General features: G+C 45.6%; 1 protein-coding gene across 1 annotated transcript in view; it reads right to left on the bottom strand.

Moving 5' to 3' along the window:
- The window catches only part of LOC122392460 (eukaryotic translation initiation factor 4E transporter-like), a 309,584-nt gene that overhangs the window by 235,121 nt on the left and 47,374 nt on the right, over window positions 1-27,089 (bottom strand). Inside the window, exon 5 of the mRNA XM_043387322.1 lies at window positions 5,316-5,450. Coding sequence (XP_043243257.1) covers window positions 5,316-5,450 — 135 coding nt within the window. The remainder of the gene's footprint in view (window positions 1-5,315; window positions 5,451-27,089) is intronic.

The raw sequence follows: 27,089 nt of genomic DNA, 5'->3' as shown, positions 1-27,089 counted from the left end.
GAGAGAGAGAGAGAGAGAGAGAGAGAGAGAGAGAGAGAGAGAGAGAGAGAGAGAGAGAGAGAGAGAGAGAGAGAGAGAGAGAGAGAGAGAGAGAGAGAGAGAGAGAGAGAGAGAGAGAGAGAGAGAGAGAGAGAGAGAGAGAGAGAGAGAGAGAGAGAGAGAGAGAGAGAGAGAGAGAGAGAGAGAGAGAGAGAGAGAGAGAGAGAGAGAGAGAGAGAGAGAGAGAGAGAGAGAGAGAGAGAGAGAGAGAGAGAGAGAGAGAGAGAGAGAGAGAGAGAGAGAGAGAGAGAGAGAGAGAGAGAGAGAGAGAGAGAGAGAGAGAGAGAGAGAGAGAGAGAGAGAGAGAGAGAGACCATTTATTCAATAACAAACATATGAATATAACAAATAAAGTATGCAATTGGCGCAAAAGTGCTACGCACTTAAATCATGGCGCCGCTTGCTAAACGATAAGTACTTAACGTATTTAGCAACAAAAATAATGATGAAACACAATGAAACAAGAAGAACGGAATAAAAACATTTATGTTGCAAAACATGTCAAAGTGATCGTCGATCGACCGGACCGCCCAAGCCCGGTAACGCTCCACGACCCCGGCGGCACTGCAAGGCTGCCCCGCACCGCGCCCACTCGTCCGACCACGGTAGTGGTGAGGATTGGGACTGGGATGTTGTATTTTATAAGCGATGGGTATGGATGATGAAGGATTGGACAGCGGTGGCAACCACACGGCCCTCCTCACGACTCAGGTCTGTACCGTGGATAAGGATGTCGAGTTGTTTGGAGGAAGGGAGAGTGGAAAAGTCAGTGCGGATGACGGGCGACACGGTGTTGTAAAGAATGTTTCGCTGAGTATGATAAAGTGGAAAGGAAAGTAGGAAATGTTTTGTGTTCTCAGAATTATAGCCGCAAGTGCAAGAGGGTGAATTAGCTTGTTGTATGGAGAAAAGATGAGCATTAAGTTTTGAAGTATTCAGTCGTAGTTTTGTGTGTAAAATGTTGCCTGTTTTTGTGCCTAGGAAATAATACAGAGGTGGACGGGGTTGTGTAATCAGTTCTTTTAGGTGTTTTTTAAAGGTAAAGTAGTTATTGTTTGTGCGTAGATGTTCGGGCAATGTGTTCCAGAGGCTTGTAGAGGATGGGACGAAGGATCGGTGATAGGATGTGGTTCTGGCCAATGGTATTGTTTGAGCTGAAATATTTCGTAAAGTTCGTGTTGTGTTTTGCTGTCTTGTGTTAGGAATAATGGTCTTAATAAATTCGGGAACTATAGGATTGAATATTAATTTGTGATAAAACTGAAGTTTGTGGATTTTCCGTCTGTCGGTCAAAGAAGTCCATCCTAGTTCTCGTCGCAGTCCGTTAGTCGATGTCCGAAGTCCAGTCCCAGTGATCAGTCGTGCTGCTCTGTTTTGTGCTTTTTCTAGTCGCATGCCGTCAGTCGTTGTGATGTGTCCGTCGTAAGTGATGTCACAATAGTCGAGGAAAGGTTGAACGTAAGTAATATAGAGAGATAGAAGCATTCCTTTAGGTATGTGTTTTGCTATTGGGTATAAAGGGCCCATAGAACGATTAAATTTTAGAAGGACGTCATTAATGTGTGTGTGAAAGCGTAGATCTGTGGATAGTGTGAGGCCGAGATGTTTATGGTCATTTACTATTGGAATGGGGTTACCGCCGAAAGTAAGGGTTGGTCGATTAGTTTGTTGTCGATGTGAGAAAGTTTGTTGTGTGGTTTTCGTTGCATTGAATGTTATAGCCCATGTTTGTCCGTAGTTGTGTATGATGTCTAGGTCTTTCTGTAGTGTCGTTTGAATAAGAGCCTTTGGGTAGCCATTTTCTGTAAAGAACTTACGGAGGAAGCTGATCTCCATATCAAAAAGTTTGAAAGACGAGCTAATGTTGTAGGCGCGATAGATGGCAGTGTTTAGGATGGCTTTCTTAATAGAGAGAGGGATGTAGCTAAAAAAAACTAAGACCGAGGCCAGTGTATGATGGTTTGCGATAAACGGATGTTTCTAGCGAGTTGCCAGATCGTCTTATCCGGACATCCAAAAATTCTTATTCGGTCTTATTCGGTCTTAGTTTTTTTAGCTACATCCCTCTCTCTATTAAGAAAGCCATCCTAAACACTGCGATCTATTGCGCCTATAACATTAGCTCGTCTTTCAAACTTTTTGATATGGAGATCAGCTTCCTCCGTAAGTTCTTTACAGAAAATGGCTACCCAAAGGCTCTTATTGACTCAGCGATTTCCAAGTTTTTGAACAAACGGTTTACGCCCAAGGTCTCGACATACCACGTAGAAAAGCTTGAAAAATATTTTGTTCTTCCCCATTTCGGGAAACAGTCGCTAAAACTAAAAGAAGCAGTAGAATCACTTCTAAAAAAGTACTATCCCTACATGAACCCCAGGCTGGTGCTACGCAACAAACTAAGCATAGGCTCCCTGTTTCGGTTCAAAGACGTTGTCCCTAAGGCTTGCCGCTCTAGTGTCATTTATAAATTCAGTTGCCCCTCGTGTGAGGGGACCTACATAGGATCCACCTATGTAAGATTATGCACTAGAGTATGCCAGCATCAAGGAAAGTCCGACAGAACTGGAACCCATTTATCTTGTCCCGTCGCATCCTCAGTAAGGGACCACTCCTTAGCTTGTGACACTCCTTTCTCATTAGATGACTTTCAAATTATTGACATGGAAAGGTCTAGTTTTCAGTTGAGAATTTTGGAATCTTTTGGAATCAGATGACGCAGGCTTCAATTGAAATTTCAGTAGCCGTGATGTCACTAGGCAGCTTTACCACGCCATTTGTAAGCTCCCCTCCCGAAATCACTGTTCGAAACCGTTATCGTGACGTAAAATAAATACATTTATAGAAAGAACACCTTCCTATTTTTTTTTGCGTACTTCTTAACATTGAGCCAAATACTTTTTTAAAGAAAAAAAATAAAAAATTGGTCCTAAAGTCCAAAAAATACAAATGAAAAAACTCGATATGTCATATATCAAAAAGCGTATTTCTTTAATTAAAAATACAAAAATTATCTCTGTTTTATTGCAAGTTCAATGTTATAAAACATTTGGCATTTGAATAATTCGACTTAGAGTTACAGCCCGCCAAACTTAGCGCTGCAAAGCAAGATCCAAAAATGTTATACACCATAGCTAAAAAAACCACTATCTGATAAGCCTGAACTTGTTACAGGTGGATTCAGAGCCCCTCATTACCCTACCCCTGAGACCAATTCTCGTCAAAATCCGAGAGATGAGGGTGTCAAATTGGAAAAAAGTGGTACGATCTATCGTGGAATGCCCCAGGTGTCACAGGACGGGCCTGGTTTACCAGTATGAGTGAGCGTGTGGAAAAATGTACGTAGAAGAAACGTGTTGTAGCATTAGAGCGGCGAGAGAAACAGAGCATAAGATGGCAATACGCAATTCGATGAGAATCATTGAGGACTAGCCAAACATGTTATAGAAACGGGCCACTGCGTCGCTTGGGGAGATGTGAAAGTCTTAGCTTACGAGTCTGACTGGAGGAAACGAAAAATCAAGGAGGGAATTTTTGTCTACAAGGCGAGAGGAAATGTGCTGAATGTAAAGCCTGGTGTCATGGTGGCAGATGTGTATCGGGTGCTCGGCTAGGCGACTTAGTTCAATGTTTATGCGGTTCATTTTTGTTTTATTGTGCTTATTCATGTACGCGAATTCGTCAACGAAGTGGAACGCTGCGATCTACGAAACGAGTATATATAGATTGACAATTGTTGATAAGCGTTTAGGAAGGCCTTTAAATTAAATATTCATTTGCTTTAAATTAAGAATAAAGTTAAAATTGAAAAAATGATATATAGCCCGACGTTTCGCATTTATTGCTTATTCATGGGCAACAGTTGCCCATGAATAAGCAATAAATGCGAAACGTCGGGCTATATATCATTTTTTTCAATTTTAACTTTATTCTTAATTTAAAGCAAATGAATATTTAATTTAAAGGCCTTCCTAAACGCTTATCAACTACGAAACGAGCTTTTCTCGAATATCTGCGCCACAAATTTCAGTGGCGTTTTTTTTTTTAATTTTTGAATTCTTCTGTACTTACGTGTTTATCTGTCTTTTTAATAATTCTATCGACAGCCATCAATAAAAACTTAAAGCTGGCATTTGAACAATCTTTTACCAAATGAATCCGTCCCAGCTCAACAACATTCGCTGAAAATGGTTCGCTCAAATGACGCTCGCTCAAATAACACTTGTTTAAGTGGCTCGCACCGCTCATAGGCACAACAAAAATCAACTTCATTTTCAACTTCGAGATGTTAACCCTCGCCGGCACAGGGGGGGGGGGGGTTGATGCAACCCCCCCCCCTAAGGTTTTTCGCGAATAACTCGCGTAAAAAGCGGCCGATCGCGACGAAACTTTCAGTACCCTCGCATTGATCAATTTTACACCTACTTTGAAAATTTCATGACCCCAATGACCTTTGACCTGTGACCTCTTTTCTGTGACCATGTTTGGCCGAAATCGCGGTTCGGCGCATGTCGGCTCGCATTAGCCGCGCCTTTGCAAGCTTTTCGTGGTTTCAAACGTTCAAACATGTGATTTGATGTTGCTCCCATGCATTAGGGTGGTTGTCAAGGTCACCTGAAGGTCAGGTCAGGTCATTGACCTTTGGTGACCTCGGGTGACCTCGGTTCACTTTTTCGAGTTTTACATGTTTCTATGCTAGTTTTTGGAGCTGAATTCGAATTTAGCAACCATTTGAACATTTACGAAGTAGTTTTGGTGCCTTCGTAACATGTTACAAAGCTGTCCGAGGCGGTTGACGCGTATTACGAATACCCGTCACAGCCCCTACCGGTTGACCTGACCTGACCTGACCCGACCTGGTCTAAATGCTTAGAGACATCATCTATGATCAAAACTAACACGATATTCGTGATCAGCACCCCGGAAAACCACATAGCAGCCACATTTTACGACTTTCTAACAGGTCCCGATTTTCCCGGTTTTCGGGTCATTGACCTGACCTGGAAGGTCACCCGATGACCTAGGACCCTAAAATTGGGTATCATCGGCTTCCTCTCGTGACGGGCAACACGCTCGTTTTTTCCGCGAAGCTCTAGCTCGATCAGGGGCCAAACGCGAGGGGGGGTCGTACCAACCCCCCCCCCCCCCCCTTGTGCCGTCGAAGGACTCAAAATGGCCTGTGCCGGCGAGGGTTAAACTTAAAACAGTCGAAAAATCAACTTGAGAACTAATTTGGCCGCCAGGGCCCAGGTGAGAGCACATTTTGAAGCGCTACTTACCGCTGTTCCGCCTTGTCCAGCCGGACGTCGAGGCGCTCCCAGCGGCCGCCGGCCGCCGGTCGACAGCGCCCCTCGTCGCGAGACACGATCCGACCAGAGCCGACCCGGCGCGTCGGCAGCTCGCGGTGGATCTCCCTGGCAAGGTCAGAGGCCAGCGTCACCGGTCACCCCTCCGCACAGCATATCAAATATTAATGATGGCGGGCCGACTCAATCCACCCCGCTAGTTTTCCCGCTCTCTACCAAAGGTCAAAACCTCGCCCCGGGATTGGGACACAGGTTCGTACGCCCAAGAGGAAACACATCGGCATCGAAAATCTCTAACGTGCCGTGCTATGGAAGCAGGACGATGTGGGTGATGGACTCGGAGCGGTAGACACGGTATTCGGCTATAATATGATGTCATGCGCAGTAGGTCTATAAAAAGCCCCCACCACCAGTGGGCACTGCCTCCGCTGAGCCGAACCCGTCTGCCTGTCCCATATCTCGCCGGGCTCAGGTCAGGTAGGGTCAGCGGGACCGCTCGGTCCGGCCCGCGGGCGGTGCGAGCGATCCGGCCGGTCTAGCCTCGCAAAACCTCAATGACACTTTTTTCCGAAAATTGGAAAACAATACATATTAGTCGACAGTAAATGTATCGTTAACCCGCGGCCCACTGGGGGGGGGGGGGCTATTCATAGCCCCCCCCTCCCGTTTTTCTGCAAAAACTTCCAAACCACTTGACGTATCGACGCCAAACTTTCAGTATCTTCGGCTGCATCAATTTGACACCTTGTGTCAAAATTTGAACTTCGTAGCTACCATAGGTCGGCCGGAAATGACGTCAGAGCGACGTCATGTTCGGCCGATTTCGACGCAAAACATTGAACCACGGCAATCGCTCCCAAGAGCTCAGTTTTTGAGCTAGATCCAATTTCTTTGCATGAAAGCACTCAGAATTGACTGCGCTATCAAACTGATATCCCGGATTTTCAAAATTTTGAAAATTTCGAAAATTTTGTAAAATAATATTCAAAATTTATATTTTTATATTTTCAAAACGTTTTCGACTTTTCGAAAAAAAACCGGAATATATGTGACAGAACGCATGCTTATGACTATCTCTAGCAAGTTTTAGCTAAATATCTTCAAAAATGGCCAAGTTATACGCATTATTGCAAAAAAATTCACAATTATTAATTTTTCAAATCAATTTTTCAGTACGTAATTGACATCGTACACCAACATAAATAGCACCATCGTGTTCCTGAGCTCAAACTGCATCCAATAGACACCTTTTTTGTTGAAAATTTAAACTTCAAAATTTGATCTTTTTTACCTGAAAGTGACCTGACCTAAGCTAAATTGGACTCAAAATGACCTCGAATGACACAGACGACATCAAATTAGAAATCTATGGCCTAAATGGACCATAAAACATGTGTCACGTGACCGACGCATGATATAATATTTCCGTGACCTGTGATGACCTGACCCTGACCTGAAAATCAAAGTACAAGTTTGGTACCCTCAAAGAATCTAGAGCATCTGTTCACGAGTGTGTAAAACAAAAATGAGCCTGATCTGACTTGTAAGACGGCGGCCAGAGCCCAAAATGTGAACAAGCCGAAATGCTAATAATTTTTACTTTGACCTGACCTGTGACGTCATCGGTGACCTCGAGGTCAATGAAACTAGGTTTCGCTCGACAGTTTTTCCGGGGCTATCAGACGCCGTTTGAATTTTGACGATCGGCCCAGTAGTTTCGGAGTTAGGAGGGGGGCTATGGAGAGCCCCCCCCCCCCCCAGTAGGGCGTGTTATACGCAGACCCCAGTGGGGCGCGGGTTAAAGACAGCGTTCCGTAGCACTTCATAAGGGGGATAATCACAGCCGATTATACGCTCTTTGAATATTTTGCGGAACGAATTTTTTTTTGAATATTTTGAGCATCCATTTTGCATGAAAAGTGAAATTTAGATTTTTAGACGATTCCGTCATAAAACGCAAGTAGACCAAATAAGTTCAAAATGTCTTATAATTGGGTTAACTTTTTATATTTTTTTCTGCCGCCGAAAATTACGTTCACTGAATTAACCAAGCCAGCCAAAAAGTATTACGAGGAAAAACTGAAATAATGCTGTATCGCATGCACTAAGACACTATCTATTAGGGGAACCAGTGAAAATTTGCAACCTTTTGCAGCCCTGGCATCCACACACTTTTCTTCCTAGGGTCTTCCGTCTAACTTGGCTCCTGGGCCACGTAGCGACACGCGGTAAGTGGCATTCGAAAGAGCGAAAGAGCGGGAAGTCATTCTTATAAAGAAAAAGGACGGAGGGACGGAAGGAAAAAAGAACTCAATGAATAAAACGATTCCGTCTTTATTGGTTATCATAAAGGTTCCGTCCCTCTACCCCTCCCCTTCGTTGTTCTGCTAGGATGCGTTTTTCGTCTAAACGATTAAGAGCTTTAGTAAATGAAACAGGAATTATTTCCTGCAATATTTCCTCATAAATTTCGTCACAAAGAATGCAATCAGACCAAAAAATACTGCGTGATTACTATATAGGTATAATAAAATGAGAACCTGCAATTATTTGGGGTCATATTTGAATTTGTATGGGACCGCGGGCTGTTGTCTGCTAGAATCAAGGATAATATAGATAAGCGAGGTGGCGAGGTACCTGTAATATGTTGTAGTCTTTCCTGCTAGGCTGAAACCCACCAAAGATTGTTTTTGCGTATAAATGTGGTAAAACCTATGTCCTACTCAGTGATAGGGTGTCTTATAAGCGGCAAGGGAACAACGCAGACACCCTGACTTAGCGTGGCGGCTCGGGACAGGTGGAAGAGATAAAAGCGGAGAGGATACTGATAAGGCATCTTATCAGCTAGGGGACGACGCGGCGCGCGGCGGCTCGGGATGAAAGGGAGGGAGAGAGAGGGAAGGAGTAGGTAGAGAGAGAGAGAGAGAGAGAGAGAGAGAGAGAGAGAGAAGAGAGAGAGAGAGAGAGAGAGAGAGAGAGAGAGAGAGAGAGAGAGAGAGAGAGAGAGAGACACAGAGAGAGAGACGGGTGACGCAGGTGTTGTTTTGACGGTTTTGACGAACTGACGCTATGGAGGGGAAGAGGGGAGCGGGGGAAACAAATGGCCTGTGGGAACAGAGGACAGTCCAGCGAGAGCGCTTGAGCGTGGCTGAGTGTATACAAATTTATATGCGTGCAAACAAGAACTTAAGTGCTAAAGAGAAGTTGTAGTGCCACGTGACTCAGACCTCCAACCGTGATACATGCCCCTTCACCGTACAATGCCACCCTCAATGCAAGTGGCGCCCCTCAGCGCAGTGCCGCCCATTATTGCGATGCCGCCAGCGCCTAACAGTGCGGTGCCGCCCCCAGCGTAAGCGTTTTTTTTTTATTGAACCTGCTGGGGGGTGTTTGAACACCCACGTCTAACTCAGCTTGTGGGCCACGTCGGACACGCAGTAGGCGGCGTTCGAAAGAGCGTCAAAAACTATTATAAAACTACCTGGATCATTTTTAAGGTTAGGTCGAACTGGTCCAAGGTCAGGTCGCCAGAGACAACCGAAAATCAAATTTCGCCGATCTTGTTGACATTTTTTCGACAAAGCGGCGCAAAAGCCAGGATTCAGAAAAAGATTAAGCTACAGCGCTGCAGCAAATGGCATATTCGATAGCTCTTTTTATGCTCTCTCTCTTATTGATGATGTCAGATTTGACCTAAGGTAAACGTTTTAGCCTCAAAATCACCGCAGGTTTGTTGTCAATAGTTAAAACACTATTCTTTAGAATTGTGTTTTTCTATTGAAAAACAAATCTGAGTTCCCTGACAATTTGGCAAAAGCTGCCTGAGATCAGTACAACTTGATGCTCTTGAAAACTCTATTGAAAAACAAATCTGAGTTCCCTGACAATTTGGCAAAAGCTGCCTGAGATCAGTACAACTTGATGCTCTTGAAAACGGCTGTTCCAAAAAATCTTATTTTTTTCAGGATTTCTAGTGGGCCAGGTGATTTACGTTCTGGTATGGGTCTCCCCTCCGCGGACCATCTGGTGCACGTGCCACGTGACTTTGAAAATTCCCGTGTTAAGCCAATGGGCAAAATGAAAAAAATGCGTTCCACGGCAGATTGCTCGAAAACGATCCAAACGACCCCCCATTTTCTTCCATGCGGATCAACCACCATGAGGTACACTACCCATGGGTATGTCGCAAAGTGGCCGGAAAAGTCCAGAACCACGTGCCACGTGCCGTTGAAAATGACCCTGCACACCGGAAATTGGGACTTTTGGTCATTTCGGCGCACCCATGATGCATACTATGGCGTGGGTGACCAAACAATGGGTGTCATCCCGTCGGCAACTGTTTAAGGTGTCGTCCAGTGGGTCAAAGTGGCAGTTTCAAACTTTTGGGATCCACCATTCTGGGGATTCTTTTTGACAATTTACTTACGTTTCTAGGCGCAATGTTCATTCCACCCAGCCGGTCGTCAATGCGTTAGGTGACCCAAATGATGATTGACCTGAAGGAAGTTGGGGGCGAGGAACACGCACGTGCCATCCGTTTTTTACTCGGGCGCTTTCATCTAGGAGATTTTGGCAGATATATTTTTGATTTGCGAAAATGACCAACCTAACGGTATGCCAGTCGTTGATAAATTATTATCTTGCTGCGGCCGGGCGCTAGTTGCGGTGTTTGCGTTTGGCGGCTGGCGGGCGACTTTTAGTCGTTTTCGGTTAGCAGTTAGCGTCGGTGCGATGCTGGCGGTTTTTTTCGGCGTTTCGGCGTTTTTTTTTGTGTAGTTTGCGGCGGTCGGGCGATTTTTTTCGCCGTTTGCGTTGTCGTTTCGGGCGTGCGTTTTGCACGTTTTGCGGTGTTTACGTTTTGCGGCGGGCGGGCGTTTTGTGTTTTTTTGTGGTGTTTGTCTTTTGCGGCGGGCGGGCGGGCGGTTGATGCGGGGGTTTTCTTTTTTGCGTCGTTTGCGGTGTTAATTTTGTTTGCGGTTGGTGGCCGCTTTTTTTGCGTTGTTTGCTTTTGGCGGCGGGCGGGCGATTTTTAGGCGTTTTCGTTTGGCGGTTAGCGGGCGTGCGATGCGGGCGGTTTTATTTGTTTTGCGGCGTTTTTGCGTTTTTTTTTATTTGCGGTTTGCGGCGGGCGGGCGTTTGTTTATTTTTTTGCGACCTTTGCGTTGGCGTTTCGGGCGTGCGTTTTGCGGTGTTTGCGTTTTGCGGCGGGCGGGCGTTTTTCACAATTCAAAGTCCAAACCTTCGGGCCACAGCGCTCCTCGAAAAGCGCTGCCCTCGAGTATACGTTTTCGCGGAGGACGTTTATCTGTAATACCTTTTGGCTCAGACCTGCACCAGATTAGTTTAACCGGCATGGTGTTCCATTTTTTTTTTTTAGACAGACGAGTCAAATGAGCTTGAATTTGACATCAAAAGGGCATTTTGAGAATTTGACCTAAGAGGAAGGTCATCACCTAACCGGGAAAGGTCATCTTGCATATTAGTCGATCCATATTGTCGAGAAAGAAAATAATTATATAGGGTGTTTCATTGCTCAACCATCTGGGGCATTCCACGATAGATCGTACCACTTTTTTTCCAATTTGACACCCTCATCTCTCGGAATTTGACGAGAATTAGTCTCAGGGGTAATCAGGGGCTCTGAATCCACCTGTAACAATTTCAGACTTATCGGTTAAGTACTTTTTTTTAGTTATGGTGCATAACATTTTTTGGATCTTGCTTTGCAGCGCTAAGTTTTGCGGGCTGAAACTCTAAGGCGGATTATTCAAAGGCCAAATGCTTTATAGCATTGAACTTGCAATGAAACAGAGATTAATGTGTATTTTTGATATTTTGAAAAATACGTTATTTTTAATATGACATATCAAGTTTTCTTTCATTTGTATTTTTTGGACTTAAGGACCAATTTTTTTATTTTTATTTCTTTAAAAATATAGTTGGCTCATTGTTAAGAGATATGCAAAAAATTAGGAAGGTGTTCTTTCTATAAATGTATTTATTTTACGTCACGATAATGGTTTCGAATAGTGATTTCGGGAGGGGAGCTTATAAATGGCGTGGTAAAGCTGCCTAGTGCCTAGTGACATCACGGGTTATCCATCCAACTGTTTATTGGTAATACAAATTAAACGCATAATATATAGTAAAATAAGAGGAGGCACAAAAGCCAAAGGCTTAAAGGGACAGTATCACCATTTTGATGAAATTTGACATTGCATAGGCCCCACCTTTCTGGTCCGGGAACTGAAGACCGATCCTCGAAGCTCCACACCGTTATCCCGCTATCGCCGCTCAAAGTACGAAAGGTGTACCACACTTTGAATCGTGCTTCACTATCTTCACTGTTTAAATGTTTGCGCCGTTTTGAATTGACCGCCAGTAATAAAACTTTTACCCTGGTCATTTCATCAAATTTTATAAAGTCAAAACGTTTTTCGCACTTATTCATCACCGTTAAATTCATTAAATAGTCGTAAGCAATTTCCGCTGTTTCCTTCGGATTCTAGCGGCTCAACAAAGGAATTCCTCCAGCTTGAATCACAATCTCCCTCCAATGTATGACATTTATCACGTGATTGTCACGTGATATTTTCTCCCACTGTCAATTGTCACGTCCAATTGTCACTCCCTCCAATTGTCACGTATATTTTTATAGGCAATACCTAAGGCTACCTCTCCCTAAGGACAACTCAATCAGAAGAACGACCGCGTAAGCGTAGCGTCAATAATGTATTATCTGCGCCAGTTCTGTAGTAATTTTGCATGCTTCCAAACTGGCGGCCATGCTTGTATAGTGGTGGTTCGCTCATGAAAATGAATCATGAAAATGAAATGTGGTTGCAATATTTTTCACCGAGTTCGGTCCTCAAACTATGTTTTTCTGATTCAGAAAAATAAGAAATGCTAGTAAAAAAAATCAGCTCCATGCATGGATTTTTTTTTTTCGATGATACTGTCCCTTTAAGTCTCGGTGCCAACTCTCGTGATGTGCAGTGCACCGGAAATATGTAGGTATAATACTAGCGCAGACACACATACATGCATACTTACATACATACACATACGTACTTACATACACATACATACATATATACGTACACGCCTGAACACATTCATCATCTCTCATACTTCGAACATATGCTCAGTCAGAAGTTCGCCCGACCGCCGCCCCGTCGCCGGCCACCGCCCGCAGCCACCGCCCCCGCACGCCCCGCCAGGAGGCCGCGCCCGGCCAGGTCCCTGGATGAAGTTAGAAAGCGCATGAGAATCTGTGAGTATCTTGTATAAATTTTTGGAAGTGGCGTGCCACCGCCCGACCGCCGACACCGTCGAGGCCTGAGCCGTGCAGGAGGATTTCCAGTTGGATGGTTTTAGGTTGAAGTGTAAAGTTGGATTGTAGGCTTCGGGATATATTTTGGTTCATTTCGTCTCTTTGCCGTGTGTATAATGGGCATGAGAAGATAAAGTGTGCTGTGCTTTCTTGAGGGAAACCGCACAAACAAGCTGGAGAGTCAGTTTTCTGAATTTTGTATAAATGAGAATTTAACTGTGTCATGTTAGTCCTTAGTCTGGTGTGAAGAATGTTTAGATTTTTGCTACCGTGTGAATAATATGTGGGTGGTTTGGATGCCGAATAATGTTTTTTGATCCACTTGTTGAAGTCTGAGAGGGGCAATTGCTTTGTGGTCTCTGGCAGTGTATTCCATTGTTTTCCTGTGAGAGTAAAGAAGGAGCGTTGATGTGTTGTTGTCCGGGTTTGAGCTAAAGTGTGGTGTCTAGCGTTTCGAAGTGTCATGTTTATGTCATATTGTCGTGTACGTGGGATGATAGTTGAGATATAATTTGGAATATTGTGGTTATCAGGTCTACTTAATTTGTGATAGAGTGTCAATCGATGTGTTTGTCTTCTGGTTGTCAATTTGTCCCATCCTAGTTCGGTGCGTAGTTTGTCAGATGGTGTTCTAAACAGGGTCCCAGTCGTCAGTCTCGCTATTCTGTTTTGTAACGTCTCCAGTCTAGAAATGTCTCTTAACCCTCGCCCCAGTGGGGGGGGGGGGCATATGTTACCACCCTGTCGCGTTTTTTGCGTGTGAATAAAAAACCGCGGCGCGTAGCGCCGCGCCGCTTGGGGTAGCTTTTTGTACATCAATTTTGGACAGTGTGTGAAATTTTTGACCCCAGGTTATGTCAGGTCAGGTCACCAGGTCAAGTTAACTGACCAAGCCTAAAAAAAAGTTTGCAATCATGTCCAGCCTGCAGTGTTTGTCAGAAAGATTTCAAACTTGGTGGATTGCATGCTGTTATGGGCCCCTACAATTTGTATATCTCGGATTTTTTATATCCGTGACCTAAGGTCAGGTCAGTGGCGAAACCTTTCCATTACAAGTCAATGGAGAAAAATGAAAATGCCTCTAGATCCGTGTGTACGCATCGGAACAGTCCAAATATTTCAGAATCACAATGATTTAGTCCACTCGTGATGACCAAGGTGTCATTTTTGCTGATAGCCTCTAGACAGGTCATCCGAGGTCACTTAAGACTACAAACAGTTTTTTGCCAATAACTCGCGATTGGAAAGAGATAGAACGCTGGGGATGGTCTCATTGTGTTTGCCTTGTTGAGACGCATCGACTGATATGCAACATGACCTTTTCCGGTAAGGTCATGACCTTGACCTGAGGTCAAATTTTCAACTTGACCTTTCAAGGTCAAATTATAGTTCATTCGACGCGTCTCGGCGAGAGAAACACGATTCTGGCAATAGAAATGTCGTGGCTTTTTGTAGTCGAAAGTTATTGTCGAAAAACACTTCGTAAAAAGAGCTATTTTTGGACTTTTTGCCCTCTGGAGGCCAAACCGTTGACCTGAGGTCAATATTGATAATGACCTTTTCAAAAGAAGAGTTCAAAAGCTATCGATTGCTCTTCCCTGCGTTATTCTAGCTACCATAGTTCCTGAGATAGCGGCATGTTTTCTGAAAAATTTAATGACAATGGGCAAATTTTGACCTTTGATGACCTCTGTTGACCCCAATATTGCTCTAAGGTGAAAAATGACCGAAATACTTTCAAACGTACGCATTGAGAGCTATCGACTGCTTTTTACCGCGTCTTTCTAGCCCTCTTAGTTTTTGAGTTAGAGGTGGGTGGTAACATATGCCCCCCCTCACTAGGGCGAAGTTGGCTGAGACCGCCACTGGGGCGCGGGTTAAAGTGATATGTCCGTCGTACACAGTGTCACAATAGTCAAAAAGAGGTAAAATGTACGTTTTGTAAATTTGTTCTAGGATATGTCGAGGAAGATATTTTGCAATTGAATATAATGGGCTGGTATTTTTGTTTATTTTGCTTATAATTTCGTTTACATGTTCGTGGAATCGGAGATCGTGAGAAAACGTCAGTCCAAGGTGTTTATGAGTCTCATCTTTCGGTATAGGAGTGTCAGCAAAGTGAAGTGTCGGCTGTCGGTGTGACTTTTTAAGTGAGAATGTTTGTTGACTAGTTTTTGCTGAATTGAATGAAATGGCCCAGTCTTGTCCGTATTTGTAAATTTCGTCTAAGTCTCTTTGTAAGGTCGTTTGGGTGTTTTGTAGTGTGTCTGATGAGTGGGGGGCATATAAAGAGTTGTCGTCTGCGAATAATAAAATGTCGTTGTATGTGCGTTTTGATAGATCGTTTAGATAAATTAGTGCTAGAAGAGGTCCAAGTACCGATCCCTGGGGGCATCCTGCGTTAATTGTGCGTTGTTGAGAAAAGGAATTTCGAATTTGTACTCGTTGTAATCTGTTACTAAGGTAAGATTTTAGCCAGTGGAGAAGTGTTCCTGAAATTCCGAATTCATTTTCGCATTTATATAGTAATCCTTTATGCCAGATCTTGTCAAAAATATTTCGAGATGTCTAGGTATATTGCCGTGAAGTCTTGTCCGGTATCTAAAGCTTTATATAGGTTGTGTGTTAAGTAATGAAGTTGAAGTTCGGTGCCATGTTTTTTTGCGGTAGCCACTTTGTTTATCTGTCAAAAGGTCATGTTCTGTAATGTGTCCGTAAATTTGCCTGTATACAATTTTTTCGAAAATTTTAGAAATGGCCGATAATATGCTTATGGGCCGGTAGCAAGTTGGATCAGAAGGGGACCCTTTATTTTTGAAAATTGGTTTGATGTTCGCCTTTTTTAGCTCGTCTGGATAAATGCCTATTGATAATGATTTGTTAAATAGTTGAGACAGTGGTTTTGCAATTAGGGGTGCTGTTAGTTTTAGGAACTTTACGGGTAGGCCGTCTGGTCCGGTAGATTTGTTGGTGTCTAGAGAGTTAAGTATTTGAAGTACTTCATGTTCGTCAGTCGTAATGTTGTCGAGGGCTGGTATCGGAGTCATGTCTGCGGTGGTTGTCGGTGGAAGTCGTGTGTCTGGTATGTCAAGTGTGGATTGTAGAGCAAAATGTTCGTTTAGTAGTGTCGCCTTGTCTTGTTCGTCGTTTAGTATTGTGCCGTCACGTCCGAGAAGTGGTGGAATTGTGTTATTTTGTTTTCTCCCTGTTATTGAGGCAAGTGTTTTATGATATTTGTGTAAGTTTTGTTTATCATTCAATAACTTTTGCACCTCTCTTTGCATGTACTCGTTTTTTAACCGTCTGTTTATTGCTGTGACTAAGTTACGTTGACACCTCCATCTCGTCCAGTTACTTTCAGTTTGCGTTTCCTTTGCTAGTTTAAACAGTCTATCCCTTTTACGTATGGTTCTTTTCAGCTCTGATGTTATCCAGTATTTGTCATTTTTCTTGCGTTTCAGTTTAATTTTGGGAATTGCTGCTGCCGCCGCGTTGTGTAAAGAAGTAATAAATTCTGATGTTGCGGTATTTATGTCCTTGTTCATGATGCTTTCCCAGTCAGTGTCAGTCAGTGTCCTAGTTAAAAGTGGTATGTCCATGTTTTGGTAGTCCCAAATAGTTACAACAGAATCGTCGTTGTCTAATGTCGGTCGTGCGAAGTCAAGTGTTACAAATGTTGGAAAATGATCTAGGTTTGCAAATGATGAAAGTATTCCGCTTTGTTGAATTATTTCACTGTTGTTAGTAAATATAAGGTCTCTAAGGTTGTTTACGTTTGTCGTGATTCGGGTAGCCTGTTGAATAATTTGATTAAGGTTTAACGTCTGCGCAGTGTCTTTAACCCTATTCCTGGCGGGCTCCGCCGGGACAAGAAACTGGCGGGGGGGGCCGATTCGGCCCCCCCCCCCTGAGATCTCGAGAACGAAGCAAGATAGCGACAAGCGGTAAACGGCATCGGATACGCACGGCCAAGATCTACAATTTTTACTAAGGTCATTTTCAGGTCAGGTCAAAGATGACGTCACAGGGGTCGAAAAAGTCAAAATGGCGGCACTAGATATGGAGAGAGTTTTTCTCGAATAACTTTCGAATTAGTCAAGATAGGAACAAACTAAGGGCATCATCGTGATCCTCTCGTCAATCCGCATCGAATGATATATATGTTGACCTCGAAAGGTCAAGGTCAAAGGTTGACCTCAGGTCACGTGACCTCGAGGTCATCATGTATATCATTCGATGCGTCTTGACGAGCTGAACACAATGAGACCATCCACGAGTCTGTATCTTGTTCCTGTACGGAGTTATTGGCCAAAAACCTTTGGTGACCTTTGATGACGTCACATGACCTCACAGCTGCCCAACAGCAAAACAGACCTCAAGGTAGTGAAGGTTGATCGTATATGAAGTCATGTATGGTATATGGGGCCATTCCGACCCGTTTTAGTGGTAAAAACAGGGAGTTGATTTTTCCCCCATTGACTTATAATGGGGAGGTCGCGAAATTGACCTGACCTTAGGTCACCGATATCAAAATTCCGAGATATACAAATTGCACATACTGGTACCCTAACTAAACCCTGAAGAGAAGAAATTGATCGGTCAAAAACTCTAGCTCTGGCGTGATTGCAAACTTTTCTGAGGTAGCGTCACCAAACCGCCTCTGGTGACCTGACCTGAGGTCAGATCAACTCAAAATTTTCAGACATGTTGCGTAGAAGCCTTTTAGGAAAAGTCAGAAAATTTGAGCTTCCTAGCTCAACGCGTTTGGGAGATAGAACCAAAAAACCTCAGGGGGGGGGCTCCTGAGGCCCCCCCCCGCCAGGAATAGGGTTAAGTTTTTGGTCAAATGGAGTCGTTCCACTGTGCTGTGCGATAGGGTGGTCAAGATAAATGTTTCCCGCGTTAAAGTCTCCCAATGAAATTATTGCCGTCGGTGTATGTGTTTGTGCCTTACATATAGTTTCAGAAAAATTGTCTAAGAAGGTTTGTAGTCGGTCGCTGGGAAGGTTAGGTGGGAGATAAATACTACTGACTATGAGTGTGAATTTGTGTGTTTTAATTTTGGCCCAGACCCATTCCTCGTTCCCAGACTCAATATTTGACAATTTTTGAACCGGAAAAGATTACTGATTACTGAAAAGGTTACTGAAATTTCAATTGAAGTCTGAGTCATCTGAAAAAGAGGGTTCATCCAACCCTCTTTCCTCTATGCGCGAGAGTGAAAAAGCTGTTTGGTTCTGACCTTGTTTTGGACGCCAATGACCATACCTGTCCGAGATGAAAGTTATAGGACGCATATATGGTGTCCTCCAGAGGTTATTTGCTGTTAAGGCATTGCAATAAATTTGTTTTACGAAATGTTTGTCGCGGTCAGGTGGATACGCCATACCTCCTCAGCTGTTTTTCACTTCATGTACCCGGACGCACCACACGCCGACTTTCGCTCTTTGAGACTCCGTATGCCCGTGTGAACGCTGTGAAGACGGGAATCTTTAACCGGCTTCCTGAGATGATGAACAGCTTCCTGCGCGATGTTCCTAAAGCCGATGTTTTTGACATGAGCCTTTGTATGTTCAAAGGTCATGTTAGGAAGTATGTGAGAGCGATGCCATTGACATAGTGTTTTATCCATCATACTACATGCTGTATACTTTTATCACAGTGCGTCTTGTTCTTAGTGTATACTTTTATTGATTAGTCATATTTACATTAGGTATATTTTTATAGCAGGTATATTTTCACCATATTTATTTTTACTATATGCTTTTATTGTGTAGGCATGTAGCATGCAAAGCTAGTAGACACTTATCTATTCTTTCTTTCGATGTATTCGTATGTTTTTGACTTCGCCTCTCAATGGGTACCGCCTGTTGGCGATGTTGTGAAATAAACAAATAAACAAATAATAATTGTTTAAACATAATGATGCAACATGTGTCTCCGAGATGGAACTCATATTTCAAATGAAAACTGAAAATGGAAAACAGAAGTGGATCTGCGGAGTCACTGGAGATCACAAAGTGCTCTTGATTGTTGGTAGTTGAAGATGTTGAGAGAACTTGTGAATCTGCATACCAGGTCCTGACTTGCTTGATTGTTCAAAGCTATTTTAATTCTCATAATTGTGTGTAGTGACTGTGCACACTGCACACTGCGTAGCACATAGAAATGTGCAGGTGGCTGGTGCCTGGTAAGTGGGTTAAACTTTGGAGGTGCGAATTTGGATGTCAGTTTAAAATTCATGGTTATGCCTTGTAGAGTAAGCTCTGCTGTTATTTTTGTCTTTTTATAGTTGTAGGTATATCTAATACAGCTGTTAGTTTCATTTTTATTAAAATGCTTAACCAGAATTTGCACATGTTTCATGCATGAATGGCTAAGTTTGGGGCGTTTATTCAACTCTGACTGCTAAAGTTTTTCAAAGGCACATGGCACAACATGACTTCGGGCTAGATCAGCTGGTACCTACCTGTTGACTTTTTTCTATTTTTGGTGGTGATGTGTTGCTGTTTGCCTTTTGCAAGGTGGTCAATGAAATAAAATAATGCATTATTTTGGAATGTTTCCTTAACAGAAGCCAGGAGCCGGATCGATGTGTGCTGGTGAATGAGATGGTTCAAAAGCATTATCTGATGTTTTTCAATGTGCACAAGCCATAACATCCCTTTCATATGCTGAACTTTTAAATAGCTTCTCAGTCTCTGTCATTTTCCTGAAATATTGGTGTAGATAAGAAATATCAGTACCTACTCAGAAGTACCTGCCTTCTGCTGAATAAATATTTCATTGGTTGAACGAAATATGCAGGTAGCCTTATGATGATGTAATGTGAAATTTTATTTCTATAAAACTTAAAAAATGAAGTTCTAATTATGCATATATGCATACATTTTTCATGACTAAGAAAGTTTTCCACAAGAGTAGGTAATATGAGAAAGTCTATAAAATGACACATTCTGAAGGCTCAATGCTGTCAGAGTGTTGCCTCAAAGAAAAACTGACTTGCTGGGTTACGAATATTTCTCTATTTTAATTATTAAATGTAATGTACAATACATTGCAGTGAAATAACAAAATAGTGCAGCAAAATAGGATTGGTGACGATCAAACAACACGCGCGCCACTGATGTCTGCAAAAATTGCTACCAGATTGCTACCAAGTCCGTGACGTAGCTACGGCGCCTTTATTTCCCTAGTGAACCAACCTGAGTAGTAAAGTAATCTTGGATAAACCATCGCCAGATCTTTCGGTTACTTATGTTTCCAGAAGGAGGGGGAGGGGTGAGGGCTGTTTTCAACCCACTCACCAATCCTTTCCTTATGATTCCTTATAGCTTACCGAAAAAATGCAACACAATGGTGGCCGTCACGAGATGTAGCGAAGAGTGCCTCAGCCACACCGGTTTTGAGTAAACTTTAAGCATTGGAATTCAGGCCAGTGATCCTGATTCCTGAAGCATTATTTTATTTTTGTCGTGCATAAGCTGGGATGACGTGGTCCAAGTTAATTGCAAAGAAACGGTTTTAGTTTCAGAACATTTATGAGGCTTGTCGCGCCAAACAGTATACGTTTGTTGCAAAATGTCAAATAGAATGTTGAGGTGCTATCCAGACGATGGAATTTATTTGACACAAGAAGTCAAAAAGTGGCATCGTTAGTCATATCCTGCATACCTATAAATCGATTCGTCACCTTGGTTCGAGCTCAATAGTTCTTTTCGCGGATGATCTGTTTCGTTTTCTTTTTTTTTGGGGGGGGGGGGCAGTTTATGAGCCAGTAACCACCCTCCCCAGTCCCCCAAACAACAATTATTGACAAATACTGTGATGGCCTAAAAATGCCCTCAATTGTGTTACGTAGGGGAGAATGAGGTAAGCTGAGCCGCTTTTTGTTTTTCGTAAGCTACAGGCTAACTTACTGGTCATTTTTCTGCGTCTACGGGTTGGACGGACAGAGTGGTCATTTGCGCATGTAACGGTGGCCAGAAATGTTTCATACCGCTTATTTTTGTACTGAAAGGCTACGTCAAAAATCATCTTGCACGTTGCTCATCTTACCCCATGGGCGGGGTAAGTTGAGACACGTCGTGGGGAAAGTTGAGCATGGATAGAAAAAGCGAACCTCTTCTTTTCCCGGGCGCGGCGAAGAGTGGGCTCTTTTATTTACTCCATGGCATACATACTTATGGCAAAGTTTTTTTCCTCCATTAAAAAGTGACTGTTTTAAGCCTTCCAATAACTCGTCAAGTTTTCTATCACGAAAGAAATCATTTTATCCTTCAGATAATCTGCAAATCACTTACAACTTGTGTAATCAACAAAGAAAAACAATTCCCTACCATTTTTATTTAGCAGAAACAAGCGCAGCCCTCAGTTTGGTTTTCGACAGCGGAGACAACAATGGCTTATCCGGCTCATCTTCCCCCAGGTGAAAATGGCCTATCTTGCCCCACCCGTGGCCATTTTCGATTAATGACACCCGCTAAGGAAAATAACCATGCAACGCAGATAACAACCATCTCATTTTAAATGTTGTGATTGGATTCAAACGCTTATAAATCGAAGTCTTGTTCTAATCTACCGTCCATAGTATCTAGCGTCTAACAGCCATAATCAGAATCAATTCATAAATCTAATCTAATCTAATTGTGATAAAACACTTGAGTTCTGGGGTCCAACTGTCCTGTATTTCGACACCCCAGTTAACCATTAAAACATCGGTATTGGTCGCGTGAGGATGATGCGAGGGAGCTCCGCATTTCACAACATCCTCCCCCCCGCGAAAGTGCGCCAGCACGCGCTTCTGTTGTTCTGGTCTCTGTGACACTGGAAGTCAGGTTGCTTCCAGGGGGTACAGTCTCTGGACTGGCCGCGCGAGCTCACCACCAGCTGTTCGCACTGTCGCAGACCGGGTCAAACCGTCCCGTCCCTGGTGCAGCTGGGTGATTTTGCCCATCTGCCAGAGTGCTGGTGATGTCTTCGTGTTATCGCCGATCAAGACCATGTCCCCCACCTTGGGCTGATCATTTGGCTCACGGCGCGGTACTCTCAGCTCCCTCACGTACTCTCGTGCCCACCTTTGCCATAGGTGCTGAAGGACCTGCCGTCGGTACCTCCATCTTGCTCCCAGAGAGCGTCCAGGTTCGCCATCCGTCTCCGGGTGGTCCGTGGCGGCACGCTCCGCAGACTCATGTGACGTATCTCGCAGGAAGTCTTCAGGCGAAAGAGTTCGTACGTCGTTGATGTCCTCAGTGAGCGGTGAAAGTGGTCTCGCATTTATGACACTCTCAATGCGACATAACACTGTTTGCAGCTCGGAGAACGTCATCAGGCTCTTGTACAATGTCTTTCTCAGAGCGTCTTTTGTTGTCCGCACCATTCGTTCAAAAAATCCTCCCCACCAGGGGGCTCTTGGCACGTTAAACTTCCAGGTCACGCCTAGATGGGTCAAGCGGGATGCGGCTCCTTGAAAGTTTGTGGCGTTGTCGCTGAAAACTACTGTGGGTTTTCCACGACGAGCCACGAACCGCTCGAAGGCGGCCAGGAAGTCTTCTGTCGAAAGCGTTTCCACAAGCTCCAGGTGGACGGCGCGGACGGCAGTGCAGGTGAAGAGGACGAAGTAGGCCTTCACCGGTCCAGATTTCTCGCCATCTTTGAAGTACAGGGGTCCACCCAGGTCGACACCGATGCGCGAGAAGGGTGCGCCACCGCATACCCTCTCCTTGGGAAGCGGCGCCCTCTCCTGTGACAGTGGCTTCAGGCGAAACACCCTACATCTTGCACAGTCATGTATGGTCTGGCGCACTGTCTGGCGACTCCGGGGTACCCAGAACCGGGATCGGAGAGCGAACATTGTCTGCTGTATCCCTGCATGACAGAGATTCTCATGCAGGTCTAGAATGACCAGCTTGGTGTAGCGGTGTTTGCTGGGCAGTATCAGCGGGTACTTTTCTTGTGCAGTCAGTTCTGATTCTTGGAGACGGCCGGTCACTCTCAGGAATCCGTTGTTTAGATGCGGATTCAGATGGAAGACATCTGAAGTCCCGGGAACATCTTGTCCGCTCTGAAGCCTTGCTTTCTCATCTTTAAATGCGTCGGTCTGAGCTTGTGCAACCCATAGGTCGCCAGCTCTCCGGATCTCCTCCTGGGTGAGTTCTCCCGCCGTGTCTTCTTCTCGCCGTGCCTTCTTCGTCCAGCGAATGACCCAGGCGGTGACGCGATGCAGACGTTTCAGGGAGCTGTAGTTCTCCAGTGGCACCAGCTGACCGATTCCAGCGACATCTTCCGCGGTGGAGCACGCGTTGACGCTCACTTCTTGTTTCTCTTGCTCCACCGTGCAGTCAGCTGGTACCTCCTCATCTTCATACCGTGCCGGCCACTGTGCGTGAGGCATGCGTAGCCACACGGGGCCACGTGTCCACAGGTCATTTGCCAGTGCTGACGATGATGCTCCTCGAGATGGCAGGTCTGCGGGATTGTCCACCCCTGGGCAATGCCTCCAGGCGTCAGGTGAGGTCAGTGCTTGGATTTCGTGGACTCTGTTCCGAACGTACGTTCCCCACCTCAGTGCATTACTTCGGATCCAGTGCAAGGTGACTGATGAGTCCGTCCAGAGGAACTCTGCTGACGGCGCGATTGGCAGGTGCTTCTTCACGAAGGTCAGGAGACGCGCTCCGATGAGCGCCGCAGTAAGTTCGAGTCTGGGAATTGATAGGCCTTGTGACGGCGCGAGTCGTGTTTTGCAGATGACCAATGCCGTTTCCTGGACGGGTGCATCAGTACTGCTGCGAATGTACACTACTGCGGCGAGAGCGTCTTTACTGGCATCACAGAAGACATGTAACTGGAAGACTTCGTCATGTCGCCCGTAGAAGCGTGGAACCCTGAAGGCCACGAACTGCGTTAGCTCTGCAAGCCACTTTCTCCATTGGAATCGTGACTCTGACGTGATTGGTTCGTCCCAGTCCAGACCTTGTCTCCACAGGGCCCTCAGGAGCATCTTGACTCTGACAGAAAAAGCCGCCATCAGGCCAAGCGGGTCATAGAACGCAGCGGCGATCTTCAGGATGGTCCGCTTGGTCTCCGGCAACGCCGCAGCATACTCTGCCAGTGTGCGTGTGCACATCTCCAGAACGTCTGAAGCAGGCTGCCAGGTCACCCCCAGTACCTTCCGGTCAGTTTCCCCACAATCACCGAGATTCCTTTCAGTCGTTTCACCCGAGGCACTCCTGTCCCACTTTGTCATGACCATCCCTGCGTCAAGGAAGATATACTGTGTCCGAGCTTTGACCTCTTCCGCCTCCTCTTCCGTGTCGACACTAGTGATGAGGTCATCACAGTATATGTCTCGCTTCAGCATTGTCACCAGCTCGGGGTCGGACTGTTCGTAGAGCTTCAGGTGATGCCTGATGGTAGCTTGGAGGAGGAACGGGGACGCATTTACGCCGAAGATAACTCTTGTCATCCGGTAAGTCGTCGGGACAGGATCGGTCGCTCTTTCCCTCCATAGGAAGCGCGTGACGTCCCGCTCAGCTGGATGCAGTGCCACTTGCAGGAATGCCTTCTCGAGGTCAGCTACGAGACCCACTCGTCTGAACCGGAAGCGAAGGAGAAGGCCGGTGAGATCGGCTATCAGGTTGGGTCCAGCATTGATATGATCGTTCAGGGCACTTGGTTGTCCAGCTGCAGCATCGAAGACTACTCGCACTTTGCTCTTTTTGTAGACAGCTTGATGAGCCAAAATATGCACTGGCCCGTCGGGTACGGTTGGCGCCTTCTCCGCGTGATCGTCATCCAAGTAGTTTTGGATTGCGTTATCATACTCGTTCAGCCGTCCTTTCTTCTTAAGTGACCTTTCACAGGCTTTTAGCCTCGTACTCGCGAGTATTTCATTCGTCGGGACGGAGGCTCTCATCCCTTCCTTCCAAGGCCAACAGACTTGATACCTTCCGTTTGGTAGGCGCTCCAGCGTCTCTTCAAAAGAGCGTTTAACTTCATCGTCGCAGCGAATGCGGTCCTTTCCACCATCGGCTTCCTCGGTACTAATTCCTACCTTCTCCAGGCTCCAGAGGTCTTGTAAGAGGTCTTCGGCCTTCTCCGCTCTGATGAAGTTGGAAGTCGCTGCCTGAGTTGCTTCCCCAGAGCCGGAGGGACCGGAGATGATCCAGCCGAATCGCGAGCCCAGCGCGATGGGCCCGGCAGTTCCGATCTTCATGCGGCCGTCGATCACTTCCCGCATGTAGTCCTGTCCAATCAGTACGGAGATGGTGTGATCTTCGCCTTCCAGTGTCACCGGTTCAGCCAGATGCAGTCCTTTCAAGTGAGCGTGACGTCTGATCGCCGGCTCCGCTCTCGGTGGTGAGCTGCAGATCGTCGGCACGACATAGGCTGTGATCGCCAGAGGTGGGGTTCCGTCACAGAGGCCTTTTAGTGATATCTGCACCTTCCTCATCTTTTGCTTCGTCTGCCCACCTCCGAACGACTGCACGTTCATGTCGTCGAGGGCCAGCTGCTGGCAGTGAAGCTGGTCGGCCACGGCGGATGTCACAAACGACTGGTTACTACCAGTGTCAAGCATTACCCTTACTACTTTTCGGTCCGCTTCGCCCATTGCATACACCTTCGCCGTCTGCATTAGAATGACCCCATTGCCTCCAGCGCTCGCTCCGCTAGCGCTTGCGGCTATTACCGTCGGGTTCGAGGACGGCTCTGTCGCTGATGTCTCGAGTTGTGCTGTGTTGACCGTCCGAGATGCGGATCGTTCGCACAACAACGAGTGGTGGGGGCCCGAGCACCGCTCGCACCTGGGTCTGTTGGCCGGGCATTCCGCTGCGCGGTGCCGGGGTTCTAAGCACCAAAAACATGCGCCGGCTCGAATCAGACGATCTCGCCGGTCAGTTATGGTCATATGCTTAGCTTTCCGACATTTGCTCGTGGCATGTTGGTACTCGCAGAACAGGCATGTCTGACCAAGAGATCCAGAACTGGTCGCAAGGGCGGTGGCTGATGCTATATTTTTGCCGACTGATCGTCTTGACATTGACTCCAAGGTTTTACCGTGCGCGACTAAATATTGCGCCGCATGTTCGACTAAGTCAGCGGACACCTTGCATCCTTTCTCCTTGAGATAGACTTCCAAGGAGTCCGGGCAGCTTTCCAGGAACTGTTCAGTCACGATCAGATCGAAGAGACCTTCGTATGAAGCATCAGTTCCCGACAGCTCGATCCACCTGGCCAAGTATGACTCAAGACGAGACAAAAATTGACTTGGGCTCTCGTCTGTCTCTGGTAAGATATTTCTCAGTTTCAGGCGGTAACCCTCTGATGTTAGCCCATACCGCTCGAGCAAGGCTGCCTTTAAATCCTCATACCGCTCCGCTTGTTCTTCTGAAAGCCGGGAATATGTTTCTAGAGCCTTTCCTGTGAGGAGGGCACTAAGGTGCCCTGCCCATTGGTGCTCCGGCCAATCATTGAGCCGGGCGTGGCGCTCGAATCTCTTGATGTAGGCATCCATTTTGTCTTTTTCTTCGTCGAACGTGGGCATTTTGGGATCCGTAACGGTGCCTCGTCTCGGCCTCTCCGTGTCCGCCGAGGTTTCCGACGGGGCGCGTAATCTTGCTAGCTCCAGTTCATGTTTTCGTTCCTTTTCGCGCTCTTCCCTATCTCTTTCCTTGGCTTTTTCTTCTCTCTCTTCCTTTTCTCTCTCTCTCTTTCCTTTTCTCTCTCTTCCTTTTCCTTTTCCCTCTCTCTTTCCAGTCTTCTCTCCTCTCTTTCTAGTTGTTTGCATGCGAAAGTCAACGCTGCTTCGCCTGTCAATCCATGTCTAGCTGCGACTTCAATGTAAGCTTCCTTCGTAGAAGAGGATGTGCCATATGCGAAGCCGCATGTCCAGTCAAAAGCAGAAGTGAAGCTCGACCATCTTGTTGAAGACAAAGCAGAGAAGGTGAAACAAGTACTTCAGAAGCATGATGTCTTCACGCGAGAAGGAATGGAGCTGGGTCAGGTGGATGCGGTCAAGCATGACATCGTGCTGTGTGAAGAACCAAAGAAGAAGAAGGTGTATCCTGTACCACCAGCTCTCCGTGAGGTAGTAGCAGAGCAAGTTGAAGATATGCTGAACAAAGGGGTGATCAGGGAGTGTCAGAGTCCCTACGCCAGTCCGATCCTGCTGGTCAAGAAGAAGGGGACTGATCAGTACAGATTTTGCACAGATTTCAGGGAGCTGAATCGGTGCACGATCAAGGATGCGTTCCCGTTGCCAAGGATTGAGTCACTTTTGGCTTCAATCGGTACGGAGAAGTGCTGGTTCAGCCAACTCGATCAAACCGCAGCCTATTGGCAAGTCAAGCTGGAAGAAGAGGCACAACTGAAGACCGCGTTCCTGACTGAAGAAGGACAATTCTGCTATCGAACAC

The sequence above is a fragment of the Amphibalanus amphitrite genome, unplaced genomic scaffold, assembly GCF_019059575.1.
Source record: "Amphibalanus amphitrite isolate SeventyFive unplaced genomic scaffold, NRLGWU_Aamphi_draft 000023F_arrow, whole genome shotgun sequence".
Taxonomy (NCBI): domain Eukaryota; kingdom Metazoa; phylum Arthropoda; class Thecostraca; order Balanomorpha; family Balanidae; genus Amphibalanus; species Amphibalanus amphitrite.
The sequence above is the reverse complement of the archived record's forward strand: the minus strand, read 5'-3'. Positions and strand labels throughout refer to the sequence as shown.